This window comes from Enoplosus armatus, chromosome 19 (assembly GCF_043641665.1).
Source record: "Enoplosus armatus isolate fEnoArm2 chromosome 19, fEnoArm2.hap1, whole genome shotgun sequence".
Taxonomy (NCBI): Eukaryota; Metazoa; Chordata; class Actinopteri; order Centrarchiformes; family Enoplosidae; genus Enoplosus; species Enoplosus armatus.
The window spans coordinates 6,060,078-6,079,514 of NC_092198.1; the positions used below are offsets into that span (position 1 = coordinate 6,060,078).

At 42.3% G+C, this 19,437-nt stretch overlaps 1 protein-coding gene across 1 annotated transcript; it reads left to right on the forward strand.

The window, feature by feature from the left end:
• The first annotated feature begins 1,292 nt into the window (after positions 1-1,292).
• flrt2 (fibronectin leucine rich transmembrane protein 2) lies at positions 1,293-3,287 on the forward strand. Its single transcript, XM_070926116.1, has one exon. The coding sequence runs from the start codon at positions 1,305-1,307 to the stop codon at positions 3,285-3,287; it is 1,983 nt and encodes a 660-aa protein (XP_070782217.1). The 5' UTR covers positions 1,293-1,304.
• The last annotated feature ends 16,150 nt before the right edge of the window (positions 3,288-19,437 follow it).

Consider the following 19,437-nt stretch of genomic DNA (forward strand, 5'->3'; position numbering starts at 1 on the left):
ATTGCAGGTGGAGGGACTAAATTATTTTCCAATCCCATTTCATTTGACAGCTTGTGTATGTCACTCTAGCGAGAGGAGGAGCTGATTCGCAGGGTCTCTATTCCTCGACTGCCCAGCCTTTGTTTTGCAATTCCATTCTTCACAGACTTAAATCTCGAGTTTGATGGTGTGTTCAGGCCTACGGTAATAACCAGCTCCTCCTTAGGCCACCGGCAAGACAGTCGCCTCTGTTTACTGTAAGCACTTGTGTGTTTACTCGTGCACCTCTGCCCACAATGTCTGCTCAAGCAGACAGAAAAAAAGAACAGTCGTAACTTGTTTTATTTTCTGTTTCGTATTTTTTTTTCTCTCCAGGAAATATACTGTGCATCCATGTTGGCACACAAAGAGGTGATGTCTCCATTAGCCTTATCTCTTTTTTAGCCTGTTGTCCATTAAGCAGCATTAATGTTGCTCAGAACCTCTGTGAATCCATGAGTGTGTGTCCTTGCAGTCTTCTATTCCCTCCTTTGATAGAGCGGAAGGGATAAAAGCCTTCTTTATGTCTGTGAAACCGGATGTGTAAGAGCTGTTCTGAATATTTATCAGATGGTTTGACTCCTTTTTTTAATAGCCAGCGCATAATTTGACATCAGCAGTGAACGATATGTTTTGTGACTCTGTCTTTCTGTTTGGGAGAGAGGGAAAGAGTGTGTGTGTGTGTGTGTGTGTGTGTGTGTGTGTGGCAGTTGGTATGTGTGTGTGCATGTTTGTATGTCAAATAAAGAGACAGAGGAAGAGAGGAATAAGAGAGGCCCCGTTTTTCCGAGAACAGGCCACCCCTAAATATACTAATCCAGCATTTCTTTGTTTTCCCACAGGTCTCTGGATCCAAATGTCACCACCCTTGGACTCTGCCCTGGTCGGGGACCAGCAGTGTGTGACGGACAGGCGAGTGGAGCCTGTGGTGGCTCTCTACTGCGTGGCTTCAAATTGGCCCTGGCTGAGCTCTGCATGGAGCAACGAGTGAAGAGTCCTGCTATGGTCTGATGTCTCAGCATGGATGGAGTCAGTCAGAGGACTGGCCACCACTAATGAGACCATCGCTCTTCAGCTGAGGACTAGCATTTACAGGATTACTCCCACGGTTTCCTGCTCTTTTCCCAGCTAACTGCATCATTACCAAACTCTCCTAGGTGGACTTTTCGTGGGTCTGGTTTTTGGTGGATATATACGTCATTGCCTTTCTGATTTTCATATTTGTTAAATTTTATTCCAGTACTTTTTTATTGTTGGTCTCCCTTTTCCTGTTTTGTTTTTCCACTATGGAGTTTCTGGCTGGACACTGGAATAAAGATTGGGCTTCATTCTTGCAATTTTGGTTGACTGTCATCCTAAGCCTCCAAATGCAATTCAGCCCAGGTGCCTCTTGCCCGGAAGAGTGTCGCTGTGACAACCTGTTTGTGTACTGCAATGAACGCAGCCTGACATCAGTGCCTCTGGGGATACAGGAGGGCTTCAAGGTCCTCTACCTACATAACAACCAGATAAACAATGCTGGCTTCCCTGTGGAACTTCACAATCTGGCCTCCGTGGAAATTGTGTATCTCTACGGTAACCAGCTGGACGAGTTCCCCATCAATCTGCCCAAAAACACCAGGGTCCTGCATCTCCAGGAGAACAATATCCAAACAATCTCCAAGGCAGCCCTGGCCCAGCTGTCTCAACTGGAGGAGCTGCACCTTGATGATAACTCAATCTCCACAGTGGGGGTGGAAGAAGGGGCCTTTAGGGAGGCGGTAAGTCTCAAACTCCTCTTCCTCACCAAGAACCACTTAAGCAGCGTTCCCATTGGCCTTCCTGAGGACCTGAAAGAGCTGCGGTTGGACGAGAACCGCATTGCTGTCATTGCAGAGGAGGCCTTTCAGAATGTGACTCGTCTGCAGCGCCTCCTGCTGGACGGGAACCTGCTGACGGATGAGGGCATTGCACCAGGTACCTTCCAGGACCTGGTCAACCTCCGTGAGCTGGCCCTGGCCCGCAATTCACTCACCTTCCCCCCTCCCCTCCTACCCAGCCAGTCACTGGTCAAACTCAGCCTGCAGGAGAACCAGATCGACCAGATCCCTGTGGCGGCCTTTGCTGCCTTAAATAGGCTGGAAAAACTGGATATCTCCAGCAACCAGCTTCAGACTCTTACACAGGGTGTGTTCGATGGCCTGTCAAGCCTAAAGCATCTCATGGTGCGAAATAACCCCTGGCGTTGTGACTGTTCTGTGAAATGGGTGGTGGTGTGGCTCAAGTCTTTGCCTTCCTCCATCAACGCCCGAGGGTTTGTGTGCCTGAGTCCAGACAAGGTGCGTGGCATGGCAATCAGAGAGCTCACGCTGGATATTATAGAGTGCCCAGTTGATACTGACCAACCGCCCTGGCCCACCCTCCGCTCCACACCCCCACCCCCACCCACAACCATCCCAATCACCACCATGATCTCTACCCTCATCACCACATCCATCCCTTACTACTTTGACTCGCCCTCCCCTCCCTTACCCCCGATCCCTAACAACCCTCCTGGGCCCCTGCCTCCTTATGAGGATCCCCTTCAGATCTCCTTCCACGTGGTCAACTCCACCAACATCGAGGTGAGCTGGGCCTCCTATTTCACTGTCACAGCCTACAAGGTCACATGGGTCAAAAGGGGCCAAAGCCAAATAAACGAAGGAATGCGGGAGAGGACGGTGAGCGGGGACCGGCGGCATATTAGCCTCACCAACCTGGAACCCAGGTCAGTGTATCGGATCTGCGTGCACGTGCTGGACACCCTTAACTCCTACAGGCCTGGAGAGGATACTATATGCTCTGAGGCCAGGACCAAGCCTGCCGTGTCTACTAAGCCTCCTGGTAGAGAGCAAGCACCTCAGGAGAGCATCAACTCCACGCTGCTAATGGCTGGGATCATAGGTGGGGCGGTGCTTATCATCCTGGTAACGCTGCTCAGCCTGTTCTGCTGGCACATGCACAAAAAGAGCCGGTCATCTTCGACCAAGTGGAAATACAACCGGGGCAGGAGAAAAGACGACTACTGCGAGGCTGGGACCAAGAAGGATAACTCCATTCTGGAGATGACTGAGACCAGTTTCCAGATAGTGGCGCTGAACAATGAGCAGCTGCTCAAGGGAGATTTCCGCATTCAGCCCATCTACACGCCTAATGGGGGCATTGGATTTAGAGACTGTCACCTCAGCAACAACAGCATAGCCTACTGCAAGAGCAGTAACGTGCCCAGTACAGAGTTCTGCCACACGTGATGCAGCAGCAAATAGTACAGCGGCATTCACACATACACACACACACACACACACACCAGAAACACTTAACAATACATGCATAAATACACACACATACACCGTTTGTGTAGACAACAAAAAACATAAAAATTCTAGTGAAATATAACTGTACTATATATATTTCCAAGTTCTGTCTACGATGTAATTTATACTGTGGATAATAATGTGGGATTCTCTGCTATCTTTTTTATTCCTAGAAAAAGAGATACAAGTGTTTCTTTTTTTATAACCAGCAGGGTTTTGAAAGTTGTTTTAATGGTCAGTACTGTACATGAACACGGATTTGTACAATCACGGCACCCTGGGTGTAGCTTCTGACGAACGTTGTCAGCCTTGGAAGTGTTGGGGCGCTTAGAGGGCTGGGATCCTTTGCTAACCACAGAAGCAAAAATATGGCCTTTTTTGCGCTTTGAAACACTGCAAACCCTCCCTAGTACAACCGGAGAGTAGTAAAGACAACACAGCACAGGGGAAATCTAAACACCGCTGATTAGAGCGCTTGGGAAATTTAGCACTGGTCCATTGATGGCATGTTTAAAAGAAAAAAAGAAAAAAAGAATTGAAGTGCACTTTCTTACTAATGGAAGCAAGGCAGGAAGTGAGCAGAGGTTGTGATCACATGATTGTGGACGTTTGGTGTCATCGCTGAGATTTCCCAAAAGTGCCTTTACACTAAAAGCATCTTTGTTCTATTGGTTTACAGCGGAGCAAAGGTGGGTTCAGTCAAGAGACACGTTTAGGAAAACTCTGAAAAGGGATGTCTTTTTTTTTTTTGTCTTTTTTTAAGCGAGGAGGTGCAATTCCTAACCTGAGTTTAAAAAGCAACAAAGGAATATTAGGTCACTAATGAGGTGCATGGGGGGTGCTGAGACTCGCAGATCCTTTTGAAGAAACCCCCCCCCCCCCCCCCCGCCCCCGTGTTTTCCCTGTTTTGGTTAGTCAGGCCACAAGGGGGCAGTTTCCCTCAGCGTTGTGTGTGGGACAGAGGAACAGAGGGCGAGACAGACAGAAAGAAAGAAAGAAAGAAAAAAGCTGCATAGATCACTTTACCCCCACCATTCCCCTGGAGTCCATTACCCAGACGACATTACTCATGCTCAAACAGCATTGTTTGGAGTATTATTGCTCATCGAGCTACTTAATGATGTGGAATCATTTAAAACTAACAGTGTTTTTTGTGTTTGGTGGCTAAATGATATGGATTTTCACCACTGTGGTCTGTCATTAGGGTGGGGGGGGGTGAAGAGGCTCTGTTCCTCCCTGTGTGTGTGTGTGTGTTTGTGTGTGTGTATGTGTGTGTGTGTGTGTGTGTGGAGAGAGAGAGCGTGATGAATTTTGAGAAAGCACACACATAATGCTAATTATACACCCACTTATTTCAACCCCGTCCCAGTGTTCATTAGGCTTTGTGATAAATTAGAAAATTACGACGTCTCCGCCCATGATCCTCGCCTATAGCGTCTCATCATTCACCTTGTGCCCACTCATGAGACTGACTTCACTCACGGTGTGCTCACCTGAACAATGCACCCTTCTCAATCCGCGACATTAGTTTCTGCCACGATGATTCTCACCCCATCTACCCTCATTTTATGTCCCCCTCTCTCTTCGTCTGTCTCACTGTCTTCCCGGTCCGTCTCTACACCTCTGTTCCCTGCATGTGCTCAATTAAAACAGTTTCCCTGCCCTTCAGCTCTTGGGCTGTGGCGGCAGCTCTTTACATGCAAGGTGCCAGTGAGAGGTCTTCATTATGCACTTCTTAAGAAGACTTTATTTGATTTGACAAGATTTTATTTTGAGGGGCCAAGCTTAAAGAATTCCCACCGCCGACCCCCCCTCGCCCCTTTCCCCCCTCTCCTCATAATCCTCGACCAAAAAAGGGAGAAAAGTATGTAGACCTTATTTTCACTTGGCTGCATGGAGCTCATGCTGGGAGAGAGAGAGAGAGAGAGAGAGAGAGCGAGCATGTTAACTCTTTGTGAGGCTGCTTGAACGTACACGGTGGAGAGTCAATACACAAACTCGGGCCGAACTTTTAAAGTCAAATTATTTTAAGGGCTTGTACTCGAGTTAGTCCAGAGTGTTGAGATTATCTCTGAGAGGATTCACCTCAGCATTAAGAATATTTAAAAGTAGCCGCACTTACTGTAATTCCAGCAATAGCTCAAATCACAATCACATGGTCGACCACTTAAATTTAAGGTTCTACAGCCGCAGTGCTTCAATTCTGTTTAACCAGGACGATGGCTTAGTGTTATGGTTTAGTTGTCTACAACCAACCTGTTTTTCCAGTGGAACGGGACCTTTTTGTTGGAGTTTCATTTAAAAGTTTTTGCAGTATCTTAATGTTTTCTTGATAACAGAGATTTTGTCTTTTAAATAGTTGAGATGTGCTTATTCACGTTCTTGCCCAGAGCTAGATAAGTTAGCCCTATTCTGTCCAAAGGTAAGAAAGTCTGCCGTAAAAACCACAGAGTCATGTTTACTTTGATTAAACAAACAAGATGTTCATTTGTGAGCTTTGGAGGTGCTGGTAGGTGGATTTTTGTTACCTTTGGACCGAGCCAGGCTAATTGATTCCTGTCCTTTCCTGCTAAGCTAAGCTAACAGGCTGCTGCTAGCGTCATGTTTACCACACAGGCATGAGAGTGGTATCAATCTTTTGGTCTAAATCTTGGCAAAAAAGTGAATAAGCTAATTTTGCAAAATGTCAAACTATTTCTTAAATGAAGAATATTTCATGAGAGAAGATTTGCATTGCAACAAATTGAATGTTTGTGAAGATCTCATTCCCCTGGCAGATGAAGTACACTTATTTTAGGCAAAATAAGATTTGAAGTCTCAGTGCTTGTGTAGATGGATATTTTTTTTCATGTTGGGTTTATAAATGCTAAGATCTTCTGTGGTTATCAAAGCATCTCCACTTTTTCTTTTAACCTTTTTCTACTAATATCCATAGCGGACCATAAACACTTGAACATTTACATCCGATATTGTTTCGATTATTCTTTGTTATAAATGAAAGCCCTATTTTAAGTCACATGCCGATTAAACAAGGGGGGTGCTCGAACTATTGCAACACGTAGTATCTCCCCTGTCTGTGAATGTGTAACGGAGACAGATATTTGCCTTACCTTTCATGCAGGACTGAATGATTAGCTAGAGAGAGAGAGAGAGAGAGAGTTAAGGGGGAGGAGGAAGAAAAGATGAGACATAAAAAGACGGCAAAAAGAATGAACAGAAAGCACATTTCTCCCAACAGATTGCAGCCACGGCAACAACAGTATTAACATGAAGAACAACACTTAGCGTGACACACAGTAGCTAATGAGAGACTGTTCATCCATAGTGCCAGACCTTAAGCGGTGCGTGGCTAATGATTCAACCAGACGTGGGAAAGGAGCTTTGGTGGTTGTTTTGCAGCATACATTACTCTTATTTTTCTACTTGCTTGATGAAAGAAAGCGGGCTGCGGCGCGACGTGACCAATGGAATTACACAAAACGCATTACAGACTGCTAGCATCGGGGATTATTACCGTTTCGGGGTGCCGAGAAGTAATTTTCCCTTAAAGCTCATTGAGTCAACGTTGAAATAATTAAGCTTAATCTTGGAGAAGAAAAAACACGCGAGTGGTTGAAACAGAACACATTTGAAGTCATCCTTTCTTCCTGTAGGCTGCAAATATCTATTAGCCAGTAACATTCATTCAAGGATTTTTGCATGTACTGTATTTAGCTTCATAGCCTTTCATTTTTTGTCATTCTGGGTCATTTGGACTGTTGAGTATTTTTTCAAGCGACCACCCAGTGGTGGCTCGAGGTACGGTGTGAGCGACCATACAGAAAGGTTCTCATGCGGTTTAGAGGAAGAAGGCTGGAAAGTTACAGTGCATGTAAAACGACTAAGTTGGGATCCTTCTTCTCATCGAGACGCTGCAGTGTTACGTTGGCCATCCACACAAGTTTTCTTAGGAACCAAAGTTAAAATTTCTGTTCTCATGATGAAATATTGATGTTGTTCCATGTATGTGCCTTGAGGTTGAACTTACAATGTAAAGTCCTTGAAACCTTTAAATGTTTTTGCACAAACTGTAAATACTTAAGTGAAGCTTTTTGAAAATAAAAGAGCCATTGGATTTGAGCGATCACTCCTTTTTTATTTTATCTATCCAAATGAACGTTTATGTTCTGTTGTGCTTTAATGAGTGATCCTACATTCTTTGTCTTTTACATATTGTTTGTGCTGGCATAAGCCGTCGAACTATCAGAGGAGTTTGTACAGGAACACGGGCCTCGCCAAGTCTATTTTGGGTCAGACACTCGTAATTCTGGGTCATAGATTTGTGCTGTACCACACCATGCCAAGTTATCCTCTTATTTCTATACGGGAAGCTTGAGACATCTTAGCGTAGCCACCGCAGCTTAGTGTTCAGCTGGGGAAAATCCAGGATATTCTCTCATTCTACTTGTATGGCACAACTAAATCCCAGAACGGGCTCTTTCTCCAAATCCCTGGGTTCCACCAAAGTCCAACTTTTTTTCCCCTCCCTATGACCACATCCCAATCTTGCCTTTGTAACCTCCAGCCCACTAAAAAACCCACATTAGCCCAAATCCTGATTCACTATGACAATTAACCACATGCGTTCATCTGAAAGACAAGAGGGTGTGCCACTCTGGTATTCTGAGCGGGAAATTGGTATTTTTCTCAAAATCCCCAAATGTCAAAATGTGATTTGTTGTAGGCTTTTTGGGGAGGCCAAGTGGATGAAGAGAACTGAGGCTTTGGCACTAAAATCATCTACTTTGCTGTTCTACCCTCCTTGTGTGTTGTGCAACGAGTTCCATGAAAGATTCATGGTGCGTGATCTCACCCCTGTGCGTTCATCATTAGCCAGTTTCAAACTAGTGATTCACCAAGACGGGCAAACGTACTATTAAAACTTAAGAAGTGTCTAATTTAATAAAGACGTAAGTAACGTGAAAAGATTAACAAACATCTGTAACGATTAAAAAGCAATCAACCACGGAAACAGCAAGTGGCTATAGCATCACAAACTTACAAAAATTACAGTTTTAGTGGGGAAAACAATATATATTAAACTTACCTGCCAGTCCTGTTTATGCAGGTATAACTTGCGTGTTTTATTCATAAATAAATACATGAAGAGAAATATGTATTTCAAAGAGTCATGCTAACATTATGAGGTAATGAGGCCGTTTCTGTGAAATCTTCCCAGTTTCCATTCAATTCAATTAAACAGCAATTTATCAAGCGTCCGGTCAACTACAATAATAAAATGCTAATTACACATTAATATAGTAGTAATGCAAAAAATAATAATATTTCATAATAATAAAACACTCACAGGGCCCAATTTTCTGCATTATGAGTACTTTTACTTTTGATACTTAGTACTAGTACTAGTAAATTAGCTCTTAATACCAACATACTTTTACTTATGTAACATTTATCCACTGAGTAAACACTTACCATATAGGCAAAGTTGAATTTTATTGATTTATTGAGGGAAATTCAAATTTCCGGGGACCAGCTCCAGGTCTAAACCAGTCCCTTGGTCAAGGGCACTGACAGGAGAATTAGCCTAACATACATGTATGTGAAGGAAACCCTTGCATGTGAAGAGAGCATGCAAACTCCACACAGAAGTTAAATTGTCATAACACTGGAAAACAGCATCACAGCAGTGTTTTCCATCACAATTTGTGCCCCAACATTTGTGAATGTTGTGATTCATTTCAAAGAAAGTGGTTGTGTTTGTCATATTCCATATGGCATGCACTAATGAAATGTGGACTTTTGCCTTTGAATTGTTCACTGAACAGGTGTTCCCTCTGAGTAGCTGTTTTCTAATCTTTCCCTGCCAAAAGAACATTGAATTTTGTGCTTAGTACAAGCTCTCTAACAGCTTCACTTTGTGATCCTCGTTTAAGCATCTTCTAATCAGCCTCAATATGGAGGAAAAGGCATTAAGGGATGTAATTTAAAGCGATCTTATTCCAGGTATTACAAACATCGACATCTGGTAGACTTCACATTGAACTGACTGCTTTAAAGCTGTGCTCGGTTGTTATTCCCATCTTTCACTGCCCTCAGTAGCCTTTAATTAAAGACTGAATGCAGGTGAGGCCTTTGTCTACTTCACAGTACTTCAGGCTAATGCGTGTCAGAATGGGTCACTGGATTTCTGCCCATTTGCTGCCAACAGTGAATGCCACGAACATTAAGGAAAAACCAGACTAAATCAATTTAGGATCAGCTTGCAGTACTTTGAAATTATATGAAAAAACTAAATTAATGGAAGCAGGCTGCATGGTTTGCATTTATTCCTGTGTGGTGGTGAAAAAGAGAAAATAGCCTTGCAAGTTCAATTTTTTTCTCGAGCACTGCTGTTTCCTGAAGGTGCTTACTCTATTTGATGCTAGTCATTAAAATTTGATGTTGTGAGTTGAAAGAGACCAAAAGCACAGAGTCTATAGGAATTCCTCTGACGGCATTTAAACATTGAACACAGGGGATATTTTAAGCAATCATCAATCAGGGGACTGTTTCAAGATGCAAATTAAATTTGTCCTCCCAATTTTAGATTGCTGAGCTGAAGATTACCATGAGTTGAAGATTTTTTTTCTGATTCAGTGGCAAAGTAAATGTGCTTTGTGCCACTGAGATAAGCAAGATGCTTTCTGCACCAAAATGAATACTCTGAATACTGCCTGACGAGTCCTAAGTGTCTGCAAGGAGACTTGCTTTCAAAATAAAGAAAACCACAGCTCTTTCTGTAAAAATGTACACAATATAAACTGTTTTCTCCTCTTTTACAACTTATGAAAAGTGACTCGCCAGCTGTATGGAGTCGTAATTGGCGACAAAATGACTTCTGCTGTCTAACTGCCTGGAATCCTTTCAGGCCCGGGAGGCATTTACAGGTGTCGGCCGAATAAAAAGCAACCCCTGCTGTATACAGTGTGATGCAACCTACGAACAGAGTCCTGTAACAAATACTACCATCGTGGAGCTTGCAATGGTCAGTTTGTGTTGAGACACTATGTCCTAGAGGCCTAGTTGCTAATTTTTGCAGCAGCAGTTTGGGGTTGTGCTGTATTAGATTCAATTATATACTTAAGTAAGGATAAAAAAAAAAAAAACAATGGCTGTCCAGCTTACTTTAAATGGAAGTCAATGGTATAGCTAGGCAGTCAAAAAGGAATCTGAGGCACTCTGAGTAAAAATGCATTGGTTTATCCATGATTAAATAAAGGATTTATATATTCATTACACTGGGGAACACAATTTTTGTTGAGTTAGGTCTGACAGCTGTTTTTAACAAATTTTTGGGTGCGGAATCCAAAACTGATCTTAGTTTTTCTCTATCACGTCAAGTTTTTGAACTATAGGATCCCCGTTTTCTTAAAAAATATGAAAAATACTGTACTTAACAGATATGTGTGTGATAGTACTGACCTATTGGGAGCTGCACACACCTCTCACCGCACTGTCTCAATTGTGACTGCACAAACAAGTTGCCACGTAGCTGTAGATGAGTCCAATCGTAATCAGCTGGCAAGTCTTACTACAGCTAATCAGTGGAATTTTGCTTATCTGGAGGGTAAGCTGTGGAGAAAAAACTTGACGTGCTAGAAAAAAACTGACTGCAATTTTGGAATCAGCATGCCAATTTTAGTTTTAATCAGCATAAAAATCTAACTCAACAGAATTTTTTTTTCAAATTGTTCCCCAGTGTTATCAGAGTGCCATACCATTGACCTCCATTTAAAGTAACTTTTGTATTGTGTCCGCTCCCTGCATTTCTGTATTTTAAATGTTCTAAGCAGACTGTGGATGTACATGCATGTATCGTTCTGCCAACATATGCCCAGGATTTGTGTTTTGAAAAGTCAAATGTGTGAATGCAGAAATTGTGTTTTCATCACCCTCCACTCCCTGCAGTGTTCGGGCAGACTGGGGAACAGACTGTGGGAAGGTGAGATAGCAGTGAGTGTAGCAGTGGTGGAAGAAGAAAAACCACAATGTTTTACACGCCTGTGTTTTGTATGTTAATTTTATTCTGATTTTAGTGGAGTAGAAGTATAAATGAGCATCCAGTGGAAATACTCAAGTAACGTACAAGTGCATAAAAATGCACTTAAATCTGCAATAAGTAACTTGTGTTTTGCCAAATGAGGGCAGCAGAAAGAAGTTGTGACTCAACATTGATATATCATCACCTTTTAAGTTGATATGAGTTTTGACTTGTTGTCAAACGGTTGCTTATTTACACATCCAGCAGTTACTGAGCTACATTAGCATTCATTCGCCACCTGACAAATCCAAGTCCAATGTTCACTCTCTTTTAGCTCGTTTTTGGTCTCTAGCAACTCCTGAGAGAAATATCTGGCTCTTTAGCTGCTAAATGCTCCACTGTGTTCACCAGCTTGTTGCTAACTGTGTCTGTCTGTTGTTTGGTGCTGAGCAGGTAGTGTACAGTGGGTTTTTTTTGTTGTTGCTGAAAACAGCTGCCTGCTGCAGCCAGAAACTCTGATGTGAGAGTAAATCAAAACGTTGTCACATTGTTTTGACATTGTCATTTGAAACATTGTTATTAAAAATATCTACTATAGGCGCTTTAAGTACAGTGCTTGATTGAATGTACCTAGTCGTAATCCACTGACGTGTAGCATGTTAGCTTTAACATGATACAACAAACACAATCTGGTTTACAAGAAACACAGTGGTTCCCATAAAAGCTACTGCACGTCCATATGCACAGCTTTAAATCTGAATTATGAATTCCCTCATCATAAATGTACCTGGTGCACGACATGCTTGGTGCTATTAGCTAAGTCAGAGATATCCAGAAATATCACCAAGCAGATCATTACAAAGTGCACTAATTAATTTTTTTTCAATATATCGCACAATTTCCCTCATCTGCTTTTAGAAAGCGTGCTAAATAGGTCTTAATTATCTGCATCCGTATCCGAGTGGCACTGTGGCTGAGCAGACACAGTTCATTAGTAGCATAAAATATCGAGTTGTCCCTGCACTTTCACTTGTTTTTCAGGCTAACAATGTATATGTCTGCGCTGTCTATGACACATTCTTCTTTAGTATAAAAATCCTCTATAGTTGTTTATACATGAAGCTACACAGAGTGAAACTTGTGCATATTTGTATGCTAATTGGCGCTTTCTCCGTCTAGCATATATTGCTGTGTCGGGTGCCTTAGAGAGGCTGTTATCATGGGAAAGGTGATTTCTCCAAACACATCACTATAGGGAAATAATTGGTACGGATATAAACAACACTTCCTCTACGTCTGGTTCACTTGATTGAAAGCACTTGTGCATTCACCAACAGCTACTTGAAGTTTCAAAAATATACAATATTAATGTTGCAGAAGGGCGAGCTGGATGTTAATAAGATGTTTATGAAAGAACAACACATCACAATGGGGGGAAAAGGCTTAACAGTACTTCACATTTTCTATAAACGTGCAGTTCTGGCTGTAAGTTGTTGTTCTTGATACTAAACTAAATATGAAATGGGCATTTTTCAATAATTAAAACACCACCTGTCAGGGAAACTTCCCCGGTAGCTGGCCAGATTAAAGTTTAACTTTCTCCCGTGGACCACATGGAGCATTGTAGCGCCTCCATATGTCGGGCCAACGGGTCAGAGGAGTCACAATTCCAGGCGGGCCGGAGCAGCTGTGACCTAGAGCGAGGCTCGCCGTCTGGTAAGGCACGTAATGAATGAAGACGGTGATGAATAGCGAAGGCTAAAGGCTCAAGGCTTTCTGGAGGTGACCAGGAGGAAACTCGGAAAATGGTTTCTGTGGTTTTTTTTTTTCATTTTCATGTCAGATACAAGCTCAGACTGTGCGAGGCCTCGGCCCAGGGAGACTTATTGACATCACTAAAGCTCTGCCGAGATGGAAAAAGATGGATTATTCATAGGGTTAATCATGTTTGTACTCTTCTAGAGAAAAAACAAATAAACATTTCCATTTCTTTTTAATGAGCATGCTAAAAAAAAAAATGGTTGGAGAGTGAGGGGAGGAATAGTACATGGCAAAAAATGACAGACAGAAAAAAAGACTAGGAATAATTCTACATTTGAGAATGAAACTCCAACCCATAATGTTTGTTAGAGATTATTTGGGAGGTCACTCGAAACAAATTCATCCCACCACAAGGCCTTGTGGGATGTATTTATGACACTGACAATGATTTGCTTATTGAGCGTCAAGTTTTCCAAACAGGAGTTACGAGGGACCTTGATAATGGACAATGAAGTCTACACACTGTAAAAATGCCAACTTATATTCTTTGGCAGAAATAAAATATTACAGGCGGTTATAGCTTAGAAATAAAAAGTTCCAGCATTAACTATAAACTATTGAAGTTGTACCAACAGGCCAAGCTAGTTTTTTGCTGTTGTGGAATGCAGGAAAACCAGCTTTCGGAGTTGACTTCATGTTTACTTTACCAGACTGTTTTACTGCAAAACTTTGTCATTAATTATGTTAAATCAACTCTTCTTTTATCATCAACTCAAGACTTCAGTCTTGTAGCTTGAAATAAATTGACTGAACATCCAGCTGATTGCTCTCTTCGCTGACTCATCAGATTAAATGAATAAGAGACATTGTTAGCAAATAAGCACGTACTTCCCAGCATGCATTGTATTTGGGTGGATTTTTATTTAAATGTTGGAGGCTTGTTACTTGTCTTTTTCTATGTGTGTCTCAGTTTCTTGGTCTAAATGGTTGTTTCACAGAAGCCAATATGACAACAGGTATCCACTTCAACCACCCCCGTACTCCATCATGTAATTCATTGAAGCCACAGGGGCCATATCTGTTAGCACCGATCTTGATTAAAATGTGGTGATCAGACTATACAAGAGACAAAATGAGTTACGAGAGTAAATGAACATGTGTCTTCAAAATTGTGACATGGTAAAAAAAAAAAATCATACATAAATAAATATATATAAATAATGAGTGAAAATTCTTGGACAAACATAAATGAAGTTCAATTGTTTAATTGAAGTTTGTTGCCATGGCATTTTGAGTTTACTTGACTTGTTCATTTTTACAGTGCATTCAGGTTCAGGTATGCTGTTGGCTCACGTTTCAACATTGTTCCATTGTTTCAGAGTCTCTTCTGCCTTCGTGTTCATATAATGATATGAGAAATCCTGAAACTGTAATATAAGAACAGAGTGAGGACTGTCATAAAGTCTCCTTGAGTCATGAACTTGTTTCTCACAGCTGCATTCTTTGGACTGAAGTCATAAATAAATACCCTCCTTAGTGAAAGTAATGTCTGTGGTACTGCAGGCTCAGAACAAGGCTTTTATGAGCAAAACATATCCTCCCATTTGTGTTTGTTTGTTGCCTGGCTAACATCTGCAGCCGATGTAACACTGGAAAATAGCTTTTGATGTGCACTATAGTCAGACTGAAATGAGAATTCATTTTTGCAAAGAAATAAGTATATATATATATATATATATATCCGTGGTAACTCAAACTTTTTTCATGTAGCACCTTCTATAAAAAACATGCAGCCCAAAGTGCTTCAGAGAGCAAGATTAAAGCAGCACAGACAAAAAAGTAAAAAAAACAAAGATAAACAATAAATAGAACTTTGCAAGACAAAAAAAATAATAACATGTTAAAAATAGATAAGTCGATAAAATAAATAAATAATGTGCAAACCAATGACTTAAAAGACTTAAAAACTAAGGCAACAAATGACGAGGCACCTTAAGTAACAGCCAGGCTAAAGAGATATGTCTTATGGTTTCTTTTACAAAATGTCCCTCAGATCCTCAGGCAGACAGTTCCAGAGACTAGTGCCACTGAGGCTGAAGGCTGACTACACGTGTGTTTTTGTTGAAATCCTTGGGACGACTAGAAGGCCACCTGCAGAGGATCTGAGGGACCTGCTACGTATCTGAAGCAGCATGTCTGAGAGAGACAAAAATGACATGTTGGTCACATTTCCAATGTGGGCTTCAAAACTGAATCCAAGATAACTCAAGTTACAGCAGGTCCCCTAACATGAAGCTTTGACACTGTGACACAAGTATGTCCAAAAATGGTTTAATCCTCTTTATGAACATTTCCTGACACAAAGAGTGAGGGGGATTCAATTTAAAAAACACTGACACTTAATTTAGGTCAATTTGTAGAGATGGAGAATATTGTACAGTAATGTATTTCTGTATGAAATATGTATCTGGCATGTTCATTTACTGTCATGTAATGGTTGTTTTCTTGCTCCTGGAGTTTGCAATAGCTTATAATGAGCTCTAAACTCTTTCATGTGATTTTAATAGAATCCACGCAGGCAGGAACATGTATATGTGTGTGTGGTAGCTACCGTAAGCGTTTTCATCGCAGGAAAACTCGAGAGTCTTTTGGTTCTGTCCTTGGCTGCATGAAATAAACAGGATATGTACAGCTGTTTCCATCACTCTCCAACTACCTGCTAATAACATAAAACTCTCGCCTGTCTCATTCTCTTGAACTCCTCTGTCCTGTTTCATGTCTGCTCGCTGAACATGTACCACTTCCTCTTAGGGAGGAACAAATCCTCGCAGTCGCAAACAAACATTTCGGTCTAAATTGGGAGCTCATTAGAGTCTCACATCCACTGAGAGCGCGGAAAAAAGCGAGACGTTATGAATTGATTTCCTCTATATCTGGACGATAAAAGCCGAGTGCATTACCATTAGAGAAGATGAACGTTGCCTCTGAGATCAGCAGAGGGGTGAGAGGGGCGTTGAATTAAACAGACATGTTTAACAATCTGTTAACATCTCTCACTATCCACTCCCCCCCCCTTTTCCTCCCTCTCTCTCTCGAGCTGTGAGTAGCGGAGATGAAAACCAGCCACACGACCTGAACGGGAGCGAGATCCCAAGAGAAAGTGGCGAGAAAAAGGGGGCCACTGTGGAGAGGTGGAGACAGTTCACACAGCGAGACCGGAGAGGAGTCCACCAGGGACAAAAAGCAGAGGCCCTTTGTCTCGCAGCTTGGGAAAGTGTGGCTCAAAGCTGTTTAAATGTTATGGCGGGTAGGAATGGTTCTTATGAGCCCCGGGTCCGGAGTGCACATTACATGTTAATGACTTGGAACGCAGACAGCAGAGCAGAGGCTCAAACTGCCAATTAAGCATATGCTGTAGACGCCACTGGTGTTCAGACGCAACCATCTGATGGCGCTCAAGCTTGGCCTGCAGGTCTGAGTCTCTCCATGGGACGTGGAGGCACTCCAATGGTGAGTCATTAGCCACAGACATCCCTGAAAAACCGCTGAGGAATATAAGCAGCTGCTGATTGGACATCACTCATTCAGCTCCATCCTCCATCAATGCTTCATTCTTTCGTCGGGCTCACACCACTGTCTCTCTGTTCCTCACTCATCTGTTTAGTCTGACACTTCGTGATGATGTTTGTCTGTGATCAAGTAAACAAACTGCACTCCAGCGATTTAGCACTTCAGTTGTTCTGTGAAAGTGCCGAGCAGCTGAGGAATGTCTTGTTATTAAAGTGACATTAGGTTGGTAAAGTGTTATTACTGAAGTGGAAGGAATTCCAAACGTATTAAATGTGCTGTGCTGTATATAGAGTTTTTCACTTGGGACACAATTTTATGAGTAAAAAGACTCACATTTAAAGGCCTTGGTCTTGGCAGTAATAAACCCTACATTTTTAATAGCTACATTGTTTGTTCAGTCTAATAAATAATAAAAACAACTTAAAACATTCTAATAGGCAATAATATCAATAAATAGCTGCTATTGGTAACCCCATATACCCTACAGCCATGGACAGATTCTGAGAGACACAAAACGACTACCACCCCTTTTGCCCAGACCCTGTTTCCAATATTGACTCACAGTTGGTGTAATTAAGCTCTTTTATGGAAGAAAAAAAACTCAAAGTGAGAAGAAATCTCTACAAATTGATCTAAATTAAGAAAAAGGATAAAACAGAATGCAATTGATTGCATAATTCACCCACTTCCAGTCAGTATTAAGTACCTTTTGGCAGCAGCTGCAGACTTGCGTGGATAGGTCTGTTTCAGTGTGCATGTCTGGACACTGCAGATTTTCCCCATTTCCTGTGCCAAACTGCTCAGGCCCTGTCGAGTTGCATGAGGAACATGAATGAACAGTGTGTCTCATGTCCGGCCACAAATTCTGGATTTGATTGAGGTGTGGCTTGGCTACTTCAGGGCAGCAACTTTGTTGTCTTGAAACTGTTCCTGTGTGGGTTTGGCATTTTGTTTATCTTCTGTGAAGTTCTGTTGCACACTTGCAGCCATGATGTGCCTGTACTTTGCTTTTTTTCAAATGATCCTTTCTTTCACAAGCCTGCTGCAGAGAAGTATTCCCACAGCATGATGCTGCCACTGCCAGACTTCATGGCGGTGTTTTTGCTGACACCAAACACAGCACTTAGGGCCAGAATTACTAAGAAAATGGCACAAATGTGCACTGCGGTTTTCATTAAGTCTGTGACCGCAATCTGTGTGTATTCAGTGCCTGGTTTACTAAGGCGGCAGCTCATCATGCAGCCAGCTTCTGAGCTCAAAGGTGCAGTTCACAGGTGGGATTTCTATGAGATCACTACTTGATTACAAAATATCTACTTTGGGCGACTCCACCTGAGAATGTATTAAAAATGATCTTTCTCATATATCTAATTATTAATACATTAGCAGGCAATAAACACATTCCCACACAAGAGATCGCTAGCAGCAGGTCCAGCAGAGCAGGTGCAGGTGGAGGTGGTACCATCATGTTAATACCAACACCTCCACGACAGAATAGGTCATTTGTCAATGACTCCCAAAATGACAAATATATGACCGTTGGAGAGTACCAGCAACAGGCGTGCCGGACCTTCATCGGCATGGTAACAATAGTAAACACCTGGCTAGCGTTGTGAAATGGTTGCAGTTTGGTTAGGTTTAGGCACCAAAACTACCTGGTTAGGTTTAGGAAAAGATCATGGTTTGACCTCAATACGTCAACATTGACCTTTGGTTACACAAAAAGCAGTCCCTGGATGTCTGACCCATCCATCCACCCCGGCCACCTCCGTACCAGATCGCTCTTCATACTACCTCACTTGACTTCCTCCTTTACTCCCGTCAAAATTACCCCGGCCACGAGAAGTTGTCGCCTAACAATAAATGTGCATCTGGGTCGTACGAAGCTGCTTGCACAGATGACCTATATTTTTGGGGATGGCAGGTTAATACTGAGGTAAAGCCATACACACACTTACATTTCTCAACAAAACAAAGAAATTTTACTAGAGTTTTTAGCTATAAAGCCTGTATTTAATGCAAGTTTACCACTGCCACTACAACCCTCCTTGTGGCTCTTGTAAATCCCATCTGCGGTGTGTTTACGCCTCCTTTTCTGACACAGTTGTGCAAGCAGGGTAACAGGAATACAGAGGAAGGACCCAAATGCAGACGGCTGAGGTGGACACGGTGCAGTTCAGCGATTTATTACACAAAATGTACAAAGTCTTGCGGGATGGTGAGGCAGGCAAGGGTCAAAACCAGAGAAGCAGTCCAACACAGGCGAATAAATCCAATAAGGAGCAGTCAGGAATCCAAAAGTCTAATAACAGGCAAAAGGTCAAAACTCACAGGTCAGGCAGAAACAGTTTCCAGATTCAGATCTAAGGTAAACAGATAAACCGAACAGAGGCTAGAGAGCCAAGGCATGAAGCATATTGGAACATAACTTAACGAACTGAGAAGGAACAAAGGACATGAACTTGTATATGTAGTGAGATTCACTGTTGGCAAGCCATAGAGGTGTAACACTATTTCTATTCGTCTAACAAAACTATATAGACATGGAGGCTAGCTTGCTGTAACCAAAGCCACCATGTAGCTATAACGTTGCTGAGTTATTTGGTGATAACTGGCAAAATAAAGTTACTGCACGTAGCTTCAGTTCACGGCATGGTAAGCGGCGATATACGCTAAAGAGCAATGGGAGCAGATGTGTAGATGGGTGGGGCAGTCAGGTGATGAGAAAAGGAGGGA

Bases quoted from the DNA above. Each gene is read 5' to 3' on its own strand.
- flrt2 (XM_070926116.1), top strand. From the start codon at position 1,305: ATGGAGTTTCTGGCTGGACACTGGAATAAAGATTGGGCTTCATTCTTG.